The 18057-nt window shown below is 41.7% G+C and overlaps 1 protein-coding gene across 1 annotated transcript; it reads left to right on the forward strand.

Moving 5' to 3' along the window:
* The first annotated feature begins 908 nt into the window (after positions 1-908).
* Positions 909-17504, forward strand: LOC141544498 (zinc finger protein 557-like). The gene is made up of 4 exons (XM_074270769.1): positions 909-1800; positions 8809-8935; positions 16643-16697; positions 17441-17504. The coding sequence occupies exons 1-4, from the start codon at positions 1744-1746 to the stop codon at positions 17457-17459; spliced, it is 258 nt and encodes an 85-aa protein (XP_074126870.1). The 5' UTR covers positions 909-1743; the 3' UTR covers positions 17460-17504.
* The last annotated feature ends 553 nt before the right edge of the window (positions 17505-18057 follow it).

Raw genomic sequence — 18057 nt, forward strand, 5'->3', positions numbered from 1 at the left:
CTCTGTGGTCCGCGCCTTTCTGGGGGACAAAGCCTGGTGTGCGGCTCCTTCTGCAGCTCCTTTTACAGGAGAGGAAACAGGCACCCGGCCCGAGGGACTTGGCCAGGCTGACAGCGGGCTGAGTGTCCGAGGCAGGGGTCAAACCTCTGAAGTTCTGACTGCAGAGGGGGCTCCGGGCCCTGTGGCGCCCCCCGCAGGGCCGAGTCTCGCCTGAAGCAGGCTGGGAGCTCCCAGGGCATTTGTCGTTGCTATTGTGGAGTCCTTCACTCCCGTGCGGCCCTCAGCAGGGCTGGGAAAGAAAATTAAACCTCCTAGTCTCGGGAGGGAGCTCCGCGAGTCACCTGACTTCTCCTGTCATCGGGTCACCGGCCCGGAGGCTGCATCCCCTCCCCCCGCTCGGGAATCCCGGCCAGGCCCTGCTGAGACTAAAGGGGCGCCAGGGCAGAGCTGCCACTCCAACTTTTCCTCATTCAGGGGACAGTCTATCAGATAATGTATATTATTACCGACATTTTACATATAATTATTCTTTAAAACACCCGTCGGTCCCCAGCACGAGGGGACTGAGGGGTCTCTCTCACTCAGAATGGGACAACGCTCTTCTCGCGCCCCCTTCTGTTAGCAGGTCAGCCTTGCTGCTCAGGAGGAGGGGCCGAGTCTGGGAGGGAAGGAGGAGCTCTCCAGGAGGACCAGCCTGGGAAGTGACGACCCCGGTGCAGCGTGAGCCTGGGGCGGGGTTTGGAGGCCTGGGAGGAGTTTCCGTGCCCGTTGGGAGGGAGGAGGGTGAAGGCGGAGAGGGGCGGGGCAGGGATCACGTGGGAGAGGCGGCGCGAAGCCTTAAACCCTGCCCCTGAATGTGATTGGATGAAAGCGTCTCCTGGGGGATGGGCAGGGAGGAGCTTCCGGGACTAGCCAGCCCCTCCCGGACCGGGTTGGAGGAAGCGGGAAGTGTCCAGGCTGCGCTCCGTCTCCCGCGTCCCCCTCAGCTCCGATCCGGAGAGGGCCCCGCGCGCGCAGCTCCCAGGTGGGTCCGAGCCCGCGCCCCCGGGTTTCCCGGCTCCTGTTCTCTGCCCGGGCCGCTGGCTCTCCTCCTCCTGACCACGTGGTGAGCGTCCTGCGGGAGCATCCCTCTCTCCGGAGCGTCCTCTGGAAGAGCTCCTCCCCCTCCCGCTCCCCCTCTTCCGGGCTCCCCTCCCCTGCACCGCTCCGGGCCCGCCCTGCCCGGGTCTCCCGCCAGGACTTCCCGCTGTGTCCGCAGGAATCGCAGGAATCCGGGAGGGCGGACGGCGGTCTCAGGCCCGGCGTCCCGCGTCCCCGCCCCCGCCTCTGGCTTCCAGGTTCGCCGTCCTCCTTCAGAGCCGACCCTCCGTAGGGATCCGTGAGCCCCGGCTTCCTCCCCGCGGGCCCCTCCGTCCGCACCGCGACCCGCGCTCTCTCGGGCGCCCCCGTCCCCGGGCCCGGGCTCCTGGGCTGGCTCCCGATGATCCCAAGCCCCTTGTACCTCTGGGCTTTCTGAGGAGGGCAGGGAGAGGGGGGAGAGGGGGGAGCGGTGTCTGAGGTCAAGGCCCGGGACCAGATGAGGAACCTACAAAATGGAGTCACTTTGGACTCTGCTACCTCCCTAGGGAGCCTGGAGCCAGAGGGAGTGTGCCTGGGGGCCTCGGACGCCTCCCTCCGCTGAGTGCCGGCCCTCCATGACGGGAGCACCAGCAGCACGCACCACCCCTTCCAGGGACACCGAGGATGGAGTGGGAAGCTGGCGGCGCTTTCCCTGTGGATCCCTTCTTTACAAAGGAGGAAGTAAGTGTTATCCTGGGGGAACGGCCCTCCTCTGCTCTGTTTCAGACTGGCCCATGGGCTCCTCGGGAGCGTGAGCAACATCTGCACCATCAGCTCCGGCAGGAGGAAGGCAGCGGGAGCCTGAGCTCTCGGGAACTCCCGGCCATGGCACTGATCAGAATTTTCTTACATACAAGTGGGCGCGTGCTGTGGCTACACCCGCACCCGCACCCGCACCTTTGTATCCCCGTTTCCTTACTGGCTGCTCCCCGGCATTGAGAACACAAGCCAAACAAGCTCCGTTACATGCAACATACCACGAATCTGAGAAATGCAACGGAACGCAGCGACTAAACCCTCCAGAACGCTCCCCGGCCGACCAGTGCTCCACCTTAAGTGGCAGGCAGCGTGTTTCTCCTCCCCGTTCCTCTGGAACCTTGGCCTGGCTTTTTCTCATCTGGGTTCAGGGCAGTAGTTTTCCAGGCCCTTTATGGAATCTCCTCATTCACTCGAATCCCCCAGATCCCGGCCACCTCCAGAAGATCGGAGCATATTCCTTTACATCCTTTGAGTTTGTGGTTTTAGGACTAATCCCTCCCTTAGTCCATCCTCCCTCTAGTTGCCCTCCCTGTTTTCTTCTTCCCCCCTTCACTGGTGAGTAAAATGTATTTCTCTCTTCCTCTCTATGTTGTGTGTATTTTTCCTTCCTCCTCCTTTGCAGAAATGTCTAATTGTGGACCTAAGATTACATTTCCCAGCCCCCCTTTCTCTCCATCACCTGAGCTTATTCCTCTTTCTTGCTTTCTAGTTTCTCCTGAAGATCCTCAAGACTTAACAGAGCCCCTCCCACCTTTACTCCACTTTGATCCCCTTGAATATAATTTGTCCTTTTATTTTGAGTCCCTGGGGTTACCTCATCCTGGATGACTTTTTTGATATTTCTTTTCCCTTGTGCTTCAACTTCTAAGTTTTTCTCCATTTACAATCTTTTCTTTTTGTTTTGTTTTGTTTTTCTTTATCAAAAATACTTGTAAGGACTTTCACTAAAGGTCCTTCCACCCCATTGCATGATATGAAGTTTTGTTTCAGGGATTCTTTTTGGCTCTGAGAGCATTTCCTTTGCTTTCTGGCATGTCCTCTTCCCAGTTCTGAGCTTCTTAACAATGTTGTTGTCAAATTTTGTGTGGTCCTAAGGGTAGCTCCTTGTACTTGAATCGCACTGGACTTTCTTTCGGGCACCTTGCAGGGTTTTTCTCCCTGACCTGGAAGCTCTGCATTAAGGCTGGTGTTAAGTGACTTACCCAGGGTCACACAGCTAGGAAGTGTTATGTGTCTGAGACCAGATTTGAGCTGGAATCCTCCTGAATTCAAGGCTGGTGCTCTATCCACTTCGCCACCTAGCTGCCCCCTGTTTCTGGGAGTTCGTTCCAGGCTCTCTTTCAGGAAGGTGATCTGTGTTTTCTTGGAGGAGTTCAATTTTGACACTTAACACTTACTAGCTGTGTCACTTAACCCCAGGTGCCTCATCAAAAACAAATAATAATAAGGCATGTGGGGACTAAAGCTCAATTGCACTCTTGTGTCTCGGCTGCTTTTTAATGGCGTTCTGAGAGTCTGGTGGTAGGCAAGTCTGATCTTGGTCTCTTCTGGCTGACTTGTTTTTCCTTTATTGTCTTCCCTGTTAAGTCTCCTGAATTTGCCACAGTGTTTGTCCCGGCCTCGTGGGTGCCCTTTGGCCCCCACAAACCTGTAGAGAGTTTGATGTGTGGGCAAGGTCCTAGGAACACCCGGATTCTTTCTTCCATTGGGTCATCCCCAGGTCTCCTCCTGCTCTTCCTTTTCTAAGAATCTGCTTGGGTTTATAGCTAAACAAAGGGGCAGGGCTTGGAGACAGGAGTCCCTCCTCTGCATTTCTGCCTCAGTGTCTCTGATAACAATAGGGCTGCCATGAGGAGGGTGTCTGCTTTTTTGTTCGCCCATTCTGGCCCATGACTTCAGATCAGACTTGAAGGTGGAGCTGGGCTCTGCAGCAGTCCTGGAGGGAAGGTCTGGACTGCTCTTTTGCTGCTTTCTTGGGGTGCTGACTGTTGTTTTATTACAGCCTCTCCCCCATGGGCAGCAAGGAGGCCTATACCCAAAGTGGTCTGTTCATTCCTCCTGCTCTGAGGTCTGTGGGACCTGGGTGTGAGTAGAGCAGATTACTGCTGGACTCTGTCCCTGCTGGCCTCCTAGTCAGCTGTGCTGGCTCTGGGGCAGAATTGTGGTTCCCCTTTATTCTGAGATTCCCTCCCTTGTTACTCCCTTCCTGGCTGGGCTGGAGTGAAGACCCTTCCTAGCATCCCAAGCCTGAGACAAGACCCTGCTTATGCTGACCCTAACTTCCTGGCTTCCTGCCCCAGGACAGATTTCCTTGACACTTGTGTGCCTGGGACCTGGCTCAAGGGTGACAAAACCTCCTGTTGCAGCTTCCTAATGTGGATCTGAGTCTTGCTGTCCTGTTATATAGGATCTGACTGCAGGAATACTCCCTGTAAAGTGTCTTCTCACCAGACCTTTCCCCAGGATTTATAAGCTTCTCTTCTCTCCCTTGTCTCACTTCCCCTGAGCCAAATAGGATGAATGACTTTGATTTTTCTGAGTTTCCTCATCAAAACCCAGTCACTCAGTGGTACTGTCCAGATCTCTTAGGTTTCTTTGGAGAGGACTTCACTGCATTGCCTCTCCTTCTCCCTCTGCCATCCTGGCTTAGCTACCCCAAAAGCGTTGTTCTCATGTTCTTCAATTTGAAAAAACGGAGACAGGTGTCCAGGAGTTTGCCCAGGGTCACACAGCCATTAAGTGTCTTGAGGCTCCTTGGAAACTAAGGTCTTCCCCCAAATAACCTTCCTTGTAAAATTTCAATCTAAATGTTAGTGTAACAGTAAAGGTTTAAATTATATTAATGGGTGGAGAGGGGGGGTAGCTAGGTGTGCAATGGAGAGAGGAACAGCCCTGAAGTCAGAAGAACTGAACAGATCTGGCTTTGGACACTTAACACTTCCTCAATGTGTGACCCTGGGCAAGTCACTTAATTTTAATTGCTTCAGAAAATAAAAATTTTAAAAATTATATTTTGTGGTATTTTCATTATGTTGACAACCTAGTCACGAGGACTGATGATTCCTCTACCTTTTAGGTTGACTGGCATTTCTTTAAGGATTGCTTTGCCATTGAATTTATACAACTCTTTCAATTCCTAGATACTGTATGCATGTTTTGCATATTTGGATGGGGTTTCTCTCAATTATTCCTGTACTTTGTTACTATTTCCCAGAAATTCCCTTAACTTTAGGAGGATTCAGTGTGTATACTGCAATTTTCTACAAACTAATAGCTATCACACTTAATGTGTGGTTGTAGTCTGTGTTTCCCCCCTGAGGACTCCGTGAGTTGATTCCCAGAAATTTGGGGATATTGTTTCACCTTTCTCATTTCCTTTCACAAAGTTATCATTTCTGAGATCCCTGAATCCTTGTTCTCCGATTCAGTCATTAATACCTCACTGGTAAATCTCCACTTAGGTTTCTGTCATTTGTTGCTGATCCCTGTATCAATTTCCCTTCTTCTTTCATTAGGGAAAAGAAGAAACAAAATCTCTTACCGAGAGCTCCACTGATTGACTGATGAATGCAGGAAACATTTCTTTTACCTTCGACCTTTGACACTTCAAAGGCAGCATTTTATTTCTTTTCCTGAGCCCACTCCCTCCCCTGATTCCCTATTAACTGGATGTTACTGAAGTGACAGGACTTGTGTCTCTGCTCCCATACATAACCCATTCATAGAGGGGGAAGGTAGTTGAGGAGGGCTAGGGGCAAAGACCAAGACATTCTTTTCAGGTGTCAGGCCACTGCCCCTGATTACAAAAGTCAGGCCCTGCCCCCAGGAGGTTACATTCTGGGGGGGGGGGGGGAAGATGACCTCCACCCTTAATTAGTTTCTGATGGCCTTCTGGGTTTCAGGTTTCTAATTTAAGTTTCATTTCTCCAATTAAATTCTCAATAATTAAATATGGGGAAATCAACTAAATATCCATCTATTTCTCACAGGGAATAAAAGGACGTTTTAATTATTTGTACCATTTTACATTTGGGTGGAGTCTCTATGCTTCATTTTTGTAGAAGTTCCACGTGCTGCACGGAAATTTGAATATTCCTGTTGTCCCTATGTCCTTTCCCTCCAGTTTCTTTAAATATGTTTTCATCTCTTAAATTTCATCCATTTTTCTTCCCCTTTCCAACGAGGATTTCTTTGCTTCCCCACACTGTCCCTCTTCCATCTCTGTTTTGCCAAGATTCTTCTTCTCTGATACATGGCCCCTCTCTCCCTCTTTCTCTTTTCGCTGTACAAGTCCTACAGTGAAAGTCCCCAAGGTGACCCTTCTGAGCTCTCTCCTGAAGGTCTTTCTGCCATTGCTTACAGGCCATTCCCAGATTCCTCCTTTCCATGGTGTCTTCCTTTCAGAATCCTGCGGATAACTGCAGGGGACAGGGAGAACACTGCTCCACTACAGGGAACGTTGCCTGCTGGGATGTGCCCTCTCTGTTTCTCCTTTTCAATGGGACTGGCTGAAGTTTTCTCAAGAAGTCTGTGAGACTAGGCCTAAATCACATAGTCCCCATTCCCAGAGTTCTGCAGAGCCAGAGGCCTTGGGCAGCAGGTTGCAGAAGTCACATGATCTCTTGGCCTAGAGAACTCTAAAGGTCGGATCCTAAGTGAGCTACAGTAAGAGTGTCAGACCTTGGTGATCACTGACCAGCAGATAATGTGTCAGTCACGAATGTGTGTAGGACTATTCTAAGGGCAGAAGACTTTGAAATCACTGACAGACTCCCAGAACAATCGGACTCTTAGGTGAGAGGGTCTCAGGATCGCTAATGTATCTTCCCTAAAGTTTAAGGAAGACATATTGTTCTGTTCCTAGGTCAGAAGACTTTTACAATCATTGACAGACAGATTGTCAGGACAGTAGCACTCTAGGGTCAGGGGGACCTTGGGATCACTGATCTAAAGCCAGAAGGCTCCTGAATCCTTGACAGATTGTTAGAATAGAAGCATTCAAAGGTCAGGGAACCTTGAAATTATTGCTATATTTCCCGTAGGAAATTTAGAACTTAGGGGTTCTCCCTTTCAACTAGGTAACAGAGTTCCTCTGAGGAACTTCTCTTTCACATGCTCTCCCAATTTTATTTCCTTGTGACCATTCCTGGTGTCCATTGTGTCTTTTTATTTTGCCTGTAATCTATTCCCCTGAATACATCTAGCTTTTCTCAAAGAGTGTGGCCAGAGAGAATTCTTCACGCGACCAAACCCCAACTTTGGGTGCCTGACATCATTTGATGACAAACCCCATACCACAGATCACATCAACAGAAAAGGATAAAATGAGATGGAAAACCATAGGAATCTAAGTGCATTGGCCAAACACGTGATGCCCATGTAGCAGGCTGGAAATAGAGACAAGGGATGTAGAAGACCCTTACCCAAAATGACTACTCAGAGATCCTTCAGTAGAAAGAAAAGTTGCTTATTAAAACCTCCTCTGGGATGAGTCATCCCATCACAAGATAAGAAAAGAGAAAGCTCCTGATAGGAGGGCTAAAGAAGTAGTAAAGATAAACAGCTTTTCTAGGTTCTATTATAAAGGATTCCATCATAAGTTGGGGAACATTGAGAAATAGGTGCCCTCTCCCCTAACTGAATGTTAAACATTGGTGCCAAAGGAAGATTAGAATGGAATGCTTTGTTTCCCTAATTCTGAGAGGAATTATCAGTGACATTCAAACTTCAGATTACTGAGCTGACATTTAAACTAATAAGCTATATATTGATAACATTGAACAAGGATAAATGTTATCATTTCTGGCTAACTAAATATATCTAAAGTTTTAAATAAATATAAGCTTGCACACACCGTACTTATGTAGGTCACAGACATAGAAATTATAAAAAATAAAATACAGAAAAAGAATTCATACATTGCTGTAAGTTCTTCACCTTATCTTTCTCTTCCACACACTGGTCAAGCAGAAGGCTGTTCTCAGATCTGTCCATCCTTCCCAATAGTTTGTCACTCTGTTGGCTTTTTAACTCAATTTAATGATTTTTCTTCTCCCAACATGACAGATTTCCAGGCATCTCTTTAAAACATGTTTCTCATAAAGAATCTGGCAATATTGTCCCCATGAAGTGGTTTTTAATTAATGAAGGAAGCCTCTTTTCTAGTTACTCTTGCTTTTCCCTAATGAAATATTATAAACAAGGAATAAATGCTTTAAGCAAATGAAGGCAATTACAAAAAATTTAAAATGTGGGCTGTATTGCCCATGACAACATCATACCCAGGGTGAACTCAGGCCTTCAACACAACAACAGGTAATTCTACTTGACTCCATTGGAAATTGTCTCCTATCACTTAATGCAGGCCAGAACCTGATGAATATCTCTTCAGAATCCTCATTTTTCTTCAGATAAGACTTTATTCTAGCTTCTCAGAAATACAAATACACCTCTTCTTTAATTCTGTTTTCTTTTAAATGATCACATAAATCTTTTTTCTCCCACAGTATGCTATATTTGCCAGCTTCTCACAAACACTGTCCAGAATTTTCTTTAGAACATATCACTGGAATCAGTTCTGCTGAGGAAGAGATTTCACTTTACCATTTAGTTCTCCCCAGATCCATCTATCTTACAGATAAAAAAAAAAAAAAAACTTTCTTCCTGATTCCACATAAAACATTTCTCAGGTTTTTTTTTTTTTTTTTTTTTTTTTTTTTCCAACTGATCCTATAAACCGCTTTTCTTAAAATTCAAGAAGACTCTTACTGACCACGGTTCCAGGAGCTGATTCTGACACTCACGAATGGTGTGACCTTTGAGCAAATCCCTTCTCTGGGCTTCAGTTTCCTCCTGGAAAATGAAGGGTGTTGGATTCTTGAATTCTGAAGGAACTTCCAGCTCTACATCTCATGATTTTTGTTGCTTTAGGCATTGGTGACATTCAGGGATGTGGCTGTGGACTTTACCCAGGAGGAGTGGGGCCTCTTGGATGATCCTCAGAAGGAGTTGTACAAGGAGGTCATGTTGGAGAATGCCTGGAACCTGCTCTCCCTGGGTAAGGACATTTCCCTGGGTAACTCTGAATCTGCAAGCAAAGGGAATATCTTTGGGTCCAGAGTCTAGTAGGGGAAAAGGGGGTTCTCAGAATGGGGAAACTGCTGGTCTCCTGTGTCCAAGAGATAGAATCCTTATTTTTTCATTGTAAGATAGGAAACTGAGGGTGTCCTTTGTTGCTCCTGAAGCTGCCTCCTACCAATTTTAGGCAGGTTGAAGTCAGAGATCAATTCAGTGTAGAAGCATCTCAGTCATGGAACTAATCTCAGAGGTTATGTTGTCTAACCTCTACTTGGACACAAATTCATTTGCAAAGCTCTGAAAATTGCTCTAATAGGTTTTCCTTCCTTCTTTAGGATGGTTCGAGCATTTGGAATATTCTTTTTTTTTTTTTTTTTAATTTAATTTAATTTTATTTTATTTTTTTATCCATTTTTCCAAATTATCCCCTCCCTCCCTCCACTCCCTCCCCCCGATGACAGGAAATCCCATACATTTTACATGTGTTACAATATAACCTAGGTACAATATATGTGTGTAAATACCTTTTTCTTGTTGCACATTAATTATTAGATTCCGAAGGTATAAGTAACCTGGGCAGACAGATATTAGTGCTAACAATTTACATTCGCTTCCCAGTGTTCCTTCTCTGGGTGTAGTTATTTCTGTCCATCATTGATCAACTGGAAGTGGGTTGGATCTTTATGTTGAAGATTTCCACTTCCATCAGAATACATCTTCATACAGTATTGTTGTTGAAGTGTATAGTGATCTTCTGGTTCTGCTCATTTCACTCAGCATCAGTTGATGTAAGTCTCTCCAGGCCTCTCTGTATTCCTCCTGCTGGTCATTTCTTACAGAGCAATAATATTCCATAACCTTCATATACCACAATTTACCCAACCATTCTCCAACTGATGGACATCCATTCATCTTCCAGTTTCTAGCTACGACAAAGAGAGCTGCCACAAACATTTTGGCACATACAGGTCCCTTTCCACTCTTTAGTATTTCTTTGGGATATAATCCCAATAACAGCAATGCTGGATCAAAGGGTATGCACAGTTTGATAACTTTTTGGGCATAATTCCAGATTGCTCTCCAGAATGGCTGGATTCTTTCACAACTCCACCAACAATGTATTAGTGTCCCAGTTTTCCCTCATCCCCTCCAACATTTGTCATTATTTGTTCCTGTCATCTTAGCCAATCTGACAGGTGTGTAGTGGTATCTCTGAGTTGTCTTAATTTGCATTTCTCTGATCAGTAGTGATTTGGAACACTCTTTCATATGAGTGGATATAGTTTCAATATCATCATCTGAGAATTGTCTGTTCATATCCTTTGACTATTTATCAATTGGAGAATGGTTTGGTTTCCTATAAATCAGGGTCAGTTCTCTATATATTTTGGAAATGAGACCTTTGTCAGAACCTTTACTTTTAAAAATATTTTCCCAATTTGTTACTTCCCTTCTAATCTTGTTTACTTTAGTATTATTTGTACAGAAACTTTTTAGTTTGATGTAATCAAAATCTTCTATTTTGTGATCAGTAATGATCTCTAATTCTCCTCTGGTCATAAATTCCTTCCTCCTCCACAGGTCTGAGAGGTAGATTATCCTCTGTTCCTCTAATCTATTTATGATCTCATTCTTTATGCCTAAATCATGGACCCATTTTGATCTTATCTTGGTATATGGTGTTAAGTGTGGATCCATATCTAATTTCTGCCATACTAATTTCCAGTTTTTCCAACAGTTTCTTCCGAATAATGAATTTTTGTCCCTAATGTTGGTATCTTTGGGTTTGTCAAAGATTAGATTGCTATAGATGTACCTTTTTTTGTCCTTTGTATCTAATCTGTTCCACTGATCTACCGGTCTATTTCTTAGCCAATACCAAATGGTTTTGGTGACTGCTGCTATATAATATAGCTTTAGATCAGGTACACTTAGACCACCTTCCTCTGAGTTTTTTTTCATTAGTTCCCTTGCAATTCTCGACCTTTTATTCTTCCATATGAATTTTGTTGTTATTTTTTCTAGGTCATTGAAATAGTTTCTTGGGAGTCTGATTGGTATAGCACTAAATAAATAGATTAGTTTGGGGAGTATTGTCATCTTTATTATATTCGCTCGGACTATCCAAGAGCACTGAATGTCTTTCCAATTATTTAAATCTGACTTTATTTTTTTGGCAAGTGTTTTGTAATTTTTCTCATATAATTCCTGACTATTCTTTGGTAGATGGATTCCCAAATACTTTATACTCTCAACCTTTGTTTGGAATGGAATGTCTCTTTGTATCTCTTGCTGTTGCATTTTGTTGGTGATATATAAAAATGCTGAGGATTTATGTGGATTTATTTTGTATCCTGCCACTTTGCTAAAATTTTGAATTATTTCTAATAGCTTTTTAGCAGAGTCTTTGGGGTTCTCTAAGTATACCATCATGTCATCTGCAAAGAGTGATAGTTTGATTTCCTCATTTCCTACTCTAATTCCTTGAATCTCTTTCTCAGCTCTTATTGCTGAGGCTAGCGTTTCTAGTACTATATTGAATAGTAATGGTGATAGTGAGCAACCTTGTTTCACTCCTGATCTTACTGGGAAAGGTTGCAGTTTATTTCTATTGCATATTATGCTTACTGACGGTCGTAAATATATGCTCCTGATTATTCTAAGGAATAATCCATTTATTCCTATACTCTCAAGAGTTTTTAGTAGGAATGGATGTTGGATTTTGTCAAATGCTTTTTCTGCATCTATTGAATGGTTTTTATTCATTTGATTATTAATATGGTCAATTATACTAATAGTTTTCCTAATATTAAACCAGCCTGCATTCCTGGTATGAATCCTACTTGATAGTGTATTATCCTGGGGATGATTTTCTGAAGTCTTTTTGCTAATATCTTATTTAAGATTTTAGCATCAATATTCATTAAGGAAATTGGCCTATAATTTTCTTTCTCAGTTTTCGATCGACCTGGTTTAGGTATCAGTACCATGTCTGTGTCATAAAAGGAGTTTGGTAGGACTCCTTCATCCCTTATTTTTTCAAATAGTTTATATAACATTGGGGCTAATTGTTCTTTAAATGTTTGGTAGAATTCACATGTAAATCCATCTGGTCCTGAGGATTTCTTCCTGGCAAGTTGATTAATAGCTTGTTCTATTTCTTTTTCTGAAATGGGACTATTTAAGCAATTTATCTCCTCCTCTGTTAATCTAGGGAGCCTATATTTTTGGAGAAAGTCATCCATTTCACTTAAGTTATCAAATTTATTGGCATAAAGTTGGGCAAAGTAACTCATTATTTCTCTAATTTCCTCTTCATTGGTGGAAAGATCCCCCTTTTCATTTGTAAGACTAACAATTTGATTTTCCTCTTTCTTTTTTCTGATCAGATTTACCAAAGGTTTATCTATTTTATTGGCTTTTTCATAAAACCAACTCTTGGTTTTATTTATTAATTCAATAGTTTTTTTTACTTTCAATATTATTGATTTCTCCTTTTAATTTTTGTATTTCAAGTTTAATTTTTGGTTGGGGGTTTTTAATTTGGTCTTTTTCTAGCCTTTTAAGTTGCAAGCCTAATTCGTTAATCTTCTCTTTCTCTGTTTTCTTCAAATAAGTCTCTAAAGATATAAAATTTCCCCTTATTACTGCTTTAGCTGCATCCCACAGATTTTGGTATGATGTCTCATCATTGTCATTATCTTGGGTGAAATTATTAATTGTTTCTATAATTTGCTGTTTCACCCAGTCATTCTTTAAGATGAGATTATTCAGTTTCCAATTACTTTTTGGTCTATTTGGCCCTAACTTTTTACTGAATGTAGCTTTTATTGCATTGTGGTCTGAGAAGAAGGCATTTATTATTTCTGCCTTCCTACATTTAATTTTGAGATCTTTATGTCCTAATATATGGTCAATTTTTGTATAGGATCCACGAACTGCTGAGAAGAAAGTATATTCCTTTCTATTGCCATTCAGTTTTCTCCAAAGGTCTATCATACCTAGTTTTTCTAATGTTCTATTTACTTTTTAAATTTCTTTCTTATTTGTTTTGTGGTTTGATTTGTCTAAATCTGAGAGTGCAAGGTTGAGATCTCCCACTATTATAGTTTTACTGTCTATTTCTTCTTGCAACTCTCTTAACTTTTCCTTTAGAAAGTTAGATGCTATACCACTTGGTGCATATATGTTTAGTATTGATATGGCTTCATTATTTATGCTACCTTTCAGCAGGATATAGTTTCCTTCCTTATCTTTTTTTAACGAGATCTACTTCTGCTTTTGCTTGATCTGAGATAAGGATAGCTACCCCTGCTTTTTTGGCTTTACCGGAAGCATAATAGATTCTGCTCCAACCTTTTACCTTTACTCTATATGTATCTCCCTGCTTTAAGTGTGTTTCCTGTAAACAACATATTGTAGGGTTCTGATTTTTGATCCAGTCTGCTATCCGTCTCCGTTTGATGGGAGCGTTCATCCCATTCACATTTACAGTTAAAATTACTAATTCTGTATTTTCTGCCATCATATTATCCCCAGATTATGCTTTTTCCCTTGACCCCCCTGAACCACTTCCCCAATATTTAATTTATAGACCCCCCTTGTGACGCACAGCCCTCCCTTTTTTTTTTAAGTATCCCTCCTCCCTCCCTCCACGTCCCTTCCCTTATTCTCCTTTTCCTTTTCCCTTTTCCTCTCCCCCCTTGTAATAAGGTGATAGAGAATTCTCTGAAAAACAAATATGACAATTATTTACTCTTTGAGCCTCTTCTGATGAGAGTAAGATTTACACAATGATTCTCCCCCTCTTTAAATTCCCTCAGATATGGTGTATTTTCTATGTCTCTTCCTGGGATGTAGTTTCCCTCTTTTTATCACTCCCTCCCCTTTTTCTGATACTACCCCCTTCCCTTTACTACACCCCCTCCTTTTTTTTTTCTTTTATATCAGTAAAATCAAATTATCCATGTGTACTTTCTATATACCCACAACAGAGATATAGTTCTCAAGGGTTCTGTGTACCTTTTTCTGTTTCTCTTCAGTCTTGTGGATGTAGATCAAATTTTTTGTTTAAGTCTGTTTTTTTTCTTAGAAACATATAGAATTCCTCTGTTTCATTGAATGACCATCTTCTTCCATGGAAAAAGATGCTAAACTTAGCTGGGTAGTTTATTCTTGGTTGCAATCCTTGATCTTTTGCCTTTCGGAATATCAGGTTCCAGGCTCTTCTATCTTTTAATGTGGAGGCAGCCAGATCTTGTGTGACCCTTATTGTGGCACCTTGGTATTTAAATTGTTTTTTTCTAGCTGCTTGCAGGATTTTCTCCTTTGTGTGGTAATTCTGCAGCTTAGCCACAATATTCTGTGGTGTTCTTTTTTTAGGGTCTATTTCAGAAGGAGTTCGATGAATTCTTTCCACATCTACTTTCCCCTCTGTTTCTATTATCTCTAGACAGTTCTCTTTGATAATTTCCTGTAAAATAGAATCTAGGCTCTTTTTTTGGTCATAGTTTTCGGGAAGTCCAATGATCCGCAGATTATCTCTCCTAGATCTATTTTCCAGGTCTATAGATTTTCCCAGTAAGTATTTGACGTTGTTCTCCAGCTTCTCATTTTTTTTTTTGTTTTGTTTGACTGATTCTTGGGTTCTCAATGAATCATTCATTTCTATTTGTTCCATCCTGAATTTTAAGGAGTTATTTTCTTCATTCACAGTTTTTAGTTCTTTTTGTAAATGCCCAATTTCATTTTTAAATGAGTTATTTTGCTCTATTGAATTTTTTTCCATTTCCCTAATTTTTTTTTGAGAATTATTTTCTTTTTCCAAATCAGAAATCCTATTTTCTTGAGACTTTTTTATCTTCTCCAATTCAGAAATCCTACTTTCCTGTGATTTTTTTTTTACCTTTTCTAATTCACTAATTTTGTTTCCCTGCATCTCCTGTGAATTCTTTATTTTTTCCAACTCCAATTTCATAGCTTCTCTTTCCTTTCCCCATTTTTCTTCAAACTCTCTTAACTTTTTAATAGTCTCTTCAAGGAGAGAGTTGTGTGATGGGGGCAGGAATCGTTCCCCTCTAGGCTGTTATCTGCTGACTCTCTGCTGTTAACTTCCTCGGGGTTGGATACCCGCTCTTTCTCTGTGTAGAAGGAATCTATAGTTTTTTTTGGCTTTTTACTCATACTTTAAAAATCTTTTGGGGTCTGTCCCTGGGGTAGGAAATTATTTATTTATTTCTTTGCCAGCTTCCTCCCAGACCGGATGGATGCAGCTGAGCTAAGAGAGAGCTCTGGGAGAGAGTTCCCCTCCCCCTCCCTGGAAGTGCCTCAGAGGTGATTAGCACTCCTGTGCTTTGAGGGCGCTGTGTTCTAGTGGCTTCCCTGAGGTTTGAGACCGAACAGTAAAGGCGACTTAAAGCCTAGCCTATGCGTCCCGGTGGGGCCTGGAATATTCTTTTTTAAGAGAATCTATTTATATCCCAAAGTCCTAGTTCTTCCTAGTATAGTAATTTTGTCCTTGATCTGTCTTCCCATTGCCTTCAAATTCCATCATAAATGGTGGGAAAGAGGTGGAAGGGAATAAGCATTTCTTTTCAACTACTATTGCCAAGTGATGTGCCATCTGCTTTCTTTACAATATAATGCCGACAATATTATATAAGAACAACTTCCAGAAAATGAGCTATTTTGACTATTTGAAGTCCCCAAATTATAGATAAAGAATGAAATACAGATTCTATTTGCATCCAGATAAAGAACTAATAAAAATATGTATAGCAGAATTTTACACATTTTTTTGTTTATATATAGATGGATAGATAGATAGATAGATAGATGTATATGTATGCATATTTCTATGGAACAGTAGGCATGTCTAGCATGAAGACAGGCAAAGTCAAGGAAAAATATCTACTTGACAATTTGATTGTCTATTTGAAAGAAATAACAAGTTGTAGTTTTTACAGTTTTGTGTTCCATCATCTTTTCTATTGTGCCATGTTACGGGAAATGCTTCTTTGTAAATGAAAGATAAAGCAGAATCTGTCAATTTATGTCATATTAACCTTCCACATTAGGTGATACTGTTATCCCCATTTAAGAGCTGAGGAAACTAAGGCAAACAAGTTTAATTGACTTACCAAGGGTTATACAGTTAGTAACTGTCTCAAGCTTAATGTAAACTCTGGTACTTTATGTCTATCTCCACGGCACTACTGGCTCCCTTAAATTTTTAGATAATTTGTAGATAATGGATAATTTAAATTACAGGATTTGTATGTCCTTCTATGAAGAAGGGGTAGCAAGACTAAGGTCCCTATTGATAAGGCTCAAGGCTTCTCAGGCCCAAGAATTCTCTTTACCCAGCTTAAAAGTTTCTGCCAGAATGGAGCCTAAAAAGAGAGGAAGTGGGGGAAGAACTTCGCTCTTTCTCAGAACAAGTGGTACAAGAGCAGAATGGGGCACATCCTATTGGGAGTTCCTTGCTTGACAAGTACTAATGGAAGAGTATAGACCAATATGTGTGAACTAAATGTGAATCCCAAAATGAGGCAGCTCTGGATCTTCACCCTTTCCCTCATTAAATTAAATTTAATTTAATTTAAAAACTCTCTCCATCTTCTTCCCTAACTGATTTCCTTCTCCAGGGCTTCTAGTTCCCAGTGAATATGTAATCTCTTATTTTAAGCAAAGAAAATCACAATGGATGCTGGACCAGGAAGGCCTGAGGAGCTGCTCTCCAGGTGAGTGGGTGCCAACAGAGGTATGAAAGTTGTGGTGACTGAGGCTTCATGGAGTTACCCTGAAGTCAATGCTATGTTTTAGAGAGAAAGGCAATGATATTTTTTAAAAGAAATAAGTAATGGCTATCTCCCCCCCTCCCAAAAAAAAAAAATGGATCAGAACTAAATCACTTATGCCTTAGATAAAAAGAAAAAAAAAAAAAAAAAAACTATGAAAAGCAAGAGTGTTAATATTGTGAATGTGATCTCAGATAATGTAGAAAAAAATAAATAAATAAAATTAAAAGTGATCACCAGAACGTACAGACAATGAAAGGGAAAGGGGAAAATTGAGAGTGGAGATAATTTATCAAATGCTATAGTGAGAGCATACCCATCCACAGAGTGTGAATTTCAGTCTCAGCTGCTGGGATTTGATTCAGCTCATTCAATCATTGTCAACGTTGGCCTAAGTTGGGCACACAGTGAGAATAAAGGCACTTTCTATATTGTCACAAGCTTACTGAAAGGATGCAATGCATTTGAACAGAAATCTCATTAGAAATTAAATCATCTTTAGGATGTGAGCTAATATGATTTTTAAGTGACTGCTTATGGACATTTCTTGGCTATTTTGGGAAATAGAAAATTACTGAGTTTCTATTTTTCTGACGGAAAGAAAAGGAAATACATATAGATGTGTGGGAATGTTGTCTGCATTTGTTTTATTGTTGTCTTCCTTTTTTTTTTTTTTTTCTCATCAGAAAGAGAAATCAGACTTGAAATGAAGGAAAGTATTCCAGAGCTAAGTCTTTCTGTAGTAGAAAGTCACAAGCCAAGATTCATCAGTGATGGTCGTGGTCACTTCTCATGGAAAGATGTATGTCATACACTTGAGAAAATCCACAGTGGAGACAAATCTTATGAGTATAATCAAAGTGGAAAAGTTTTCACAGAAAGGTGGGCTCTTGCTGAACATAAGAAAATCCACATTACAGGGAAACCTATTCAATGTAACCAATCTGGAAATATTTTCAAATATAAAAATAGTTTTCCTCTTCATCATAAAATCCATACAGCAGAGAAACCTTATGGATGTAACCAGTGTGGAAAGGTTTTTAGACGTAAAGGATACCTTACTGTACATCAGAGAATCCACACTGGAGAGAAACCTTATGAATGTATTCAGTGTGGAAAGGCTTTTACAGAAAGTGGAGCTCTTAATAGACATCAGATAATCCATACAGCAGAGAAACCTTATAAATGTAATCAATGTGAAAAGATTTTTAGTCGTAAAGAATATCTGACTGCACATCAGAGAATACACACTGGAGAGAAACCTTATAAATGTAACCAATGTGAAAAGGCTTTTAGAGAGAAG

Source organism: Sminthopsis crassicaudata, chromosome 5, assembly GCF_048593235.1.
Source record: "Sminthopsis crassicaudata isolate SCR6 chromosome 5, ASM4859323v1, whole genome shotgun sequence".
In the NCBI taxonomy this organism is placed as follows: Eukaryota; Metazoa; Chordata; class Mammalia; order Dasyuromorphia; family Dasyuridae; genus Sminthopsis; species Sminthopsis crassicaudata.

What these genes read in the sequence shown, in the direction of transcription:
- LOC141544498 (XM_074270769.1), top strand. Translation starts at nt 1,744, where the DNA reads ATGGAGTGGGAAGCTGGCGGCGCTTTCCCTGTGGATCCCTTCTTTACA. An exon ending in CCTTCTTTACAAAGGAGGAA is followed by an intron (nt 1,801 to 8,808) that starts GTAAGTGTTATC and finishes TTGTTGCTTTAG; the next exon opens with GCATTGGTGACATTCAGGGA. An exon ending in CTGGAACCTGCTCTCCCTGG is followed by an intron (nt 8,936 to 16,642) that starts GTAAGGACATTT and finishes TCTTATTTTAAG; the next exon opens with CAAAGAAAATCACAATGGAT.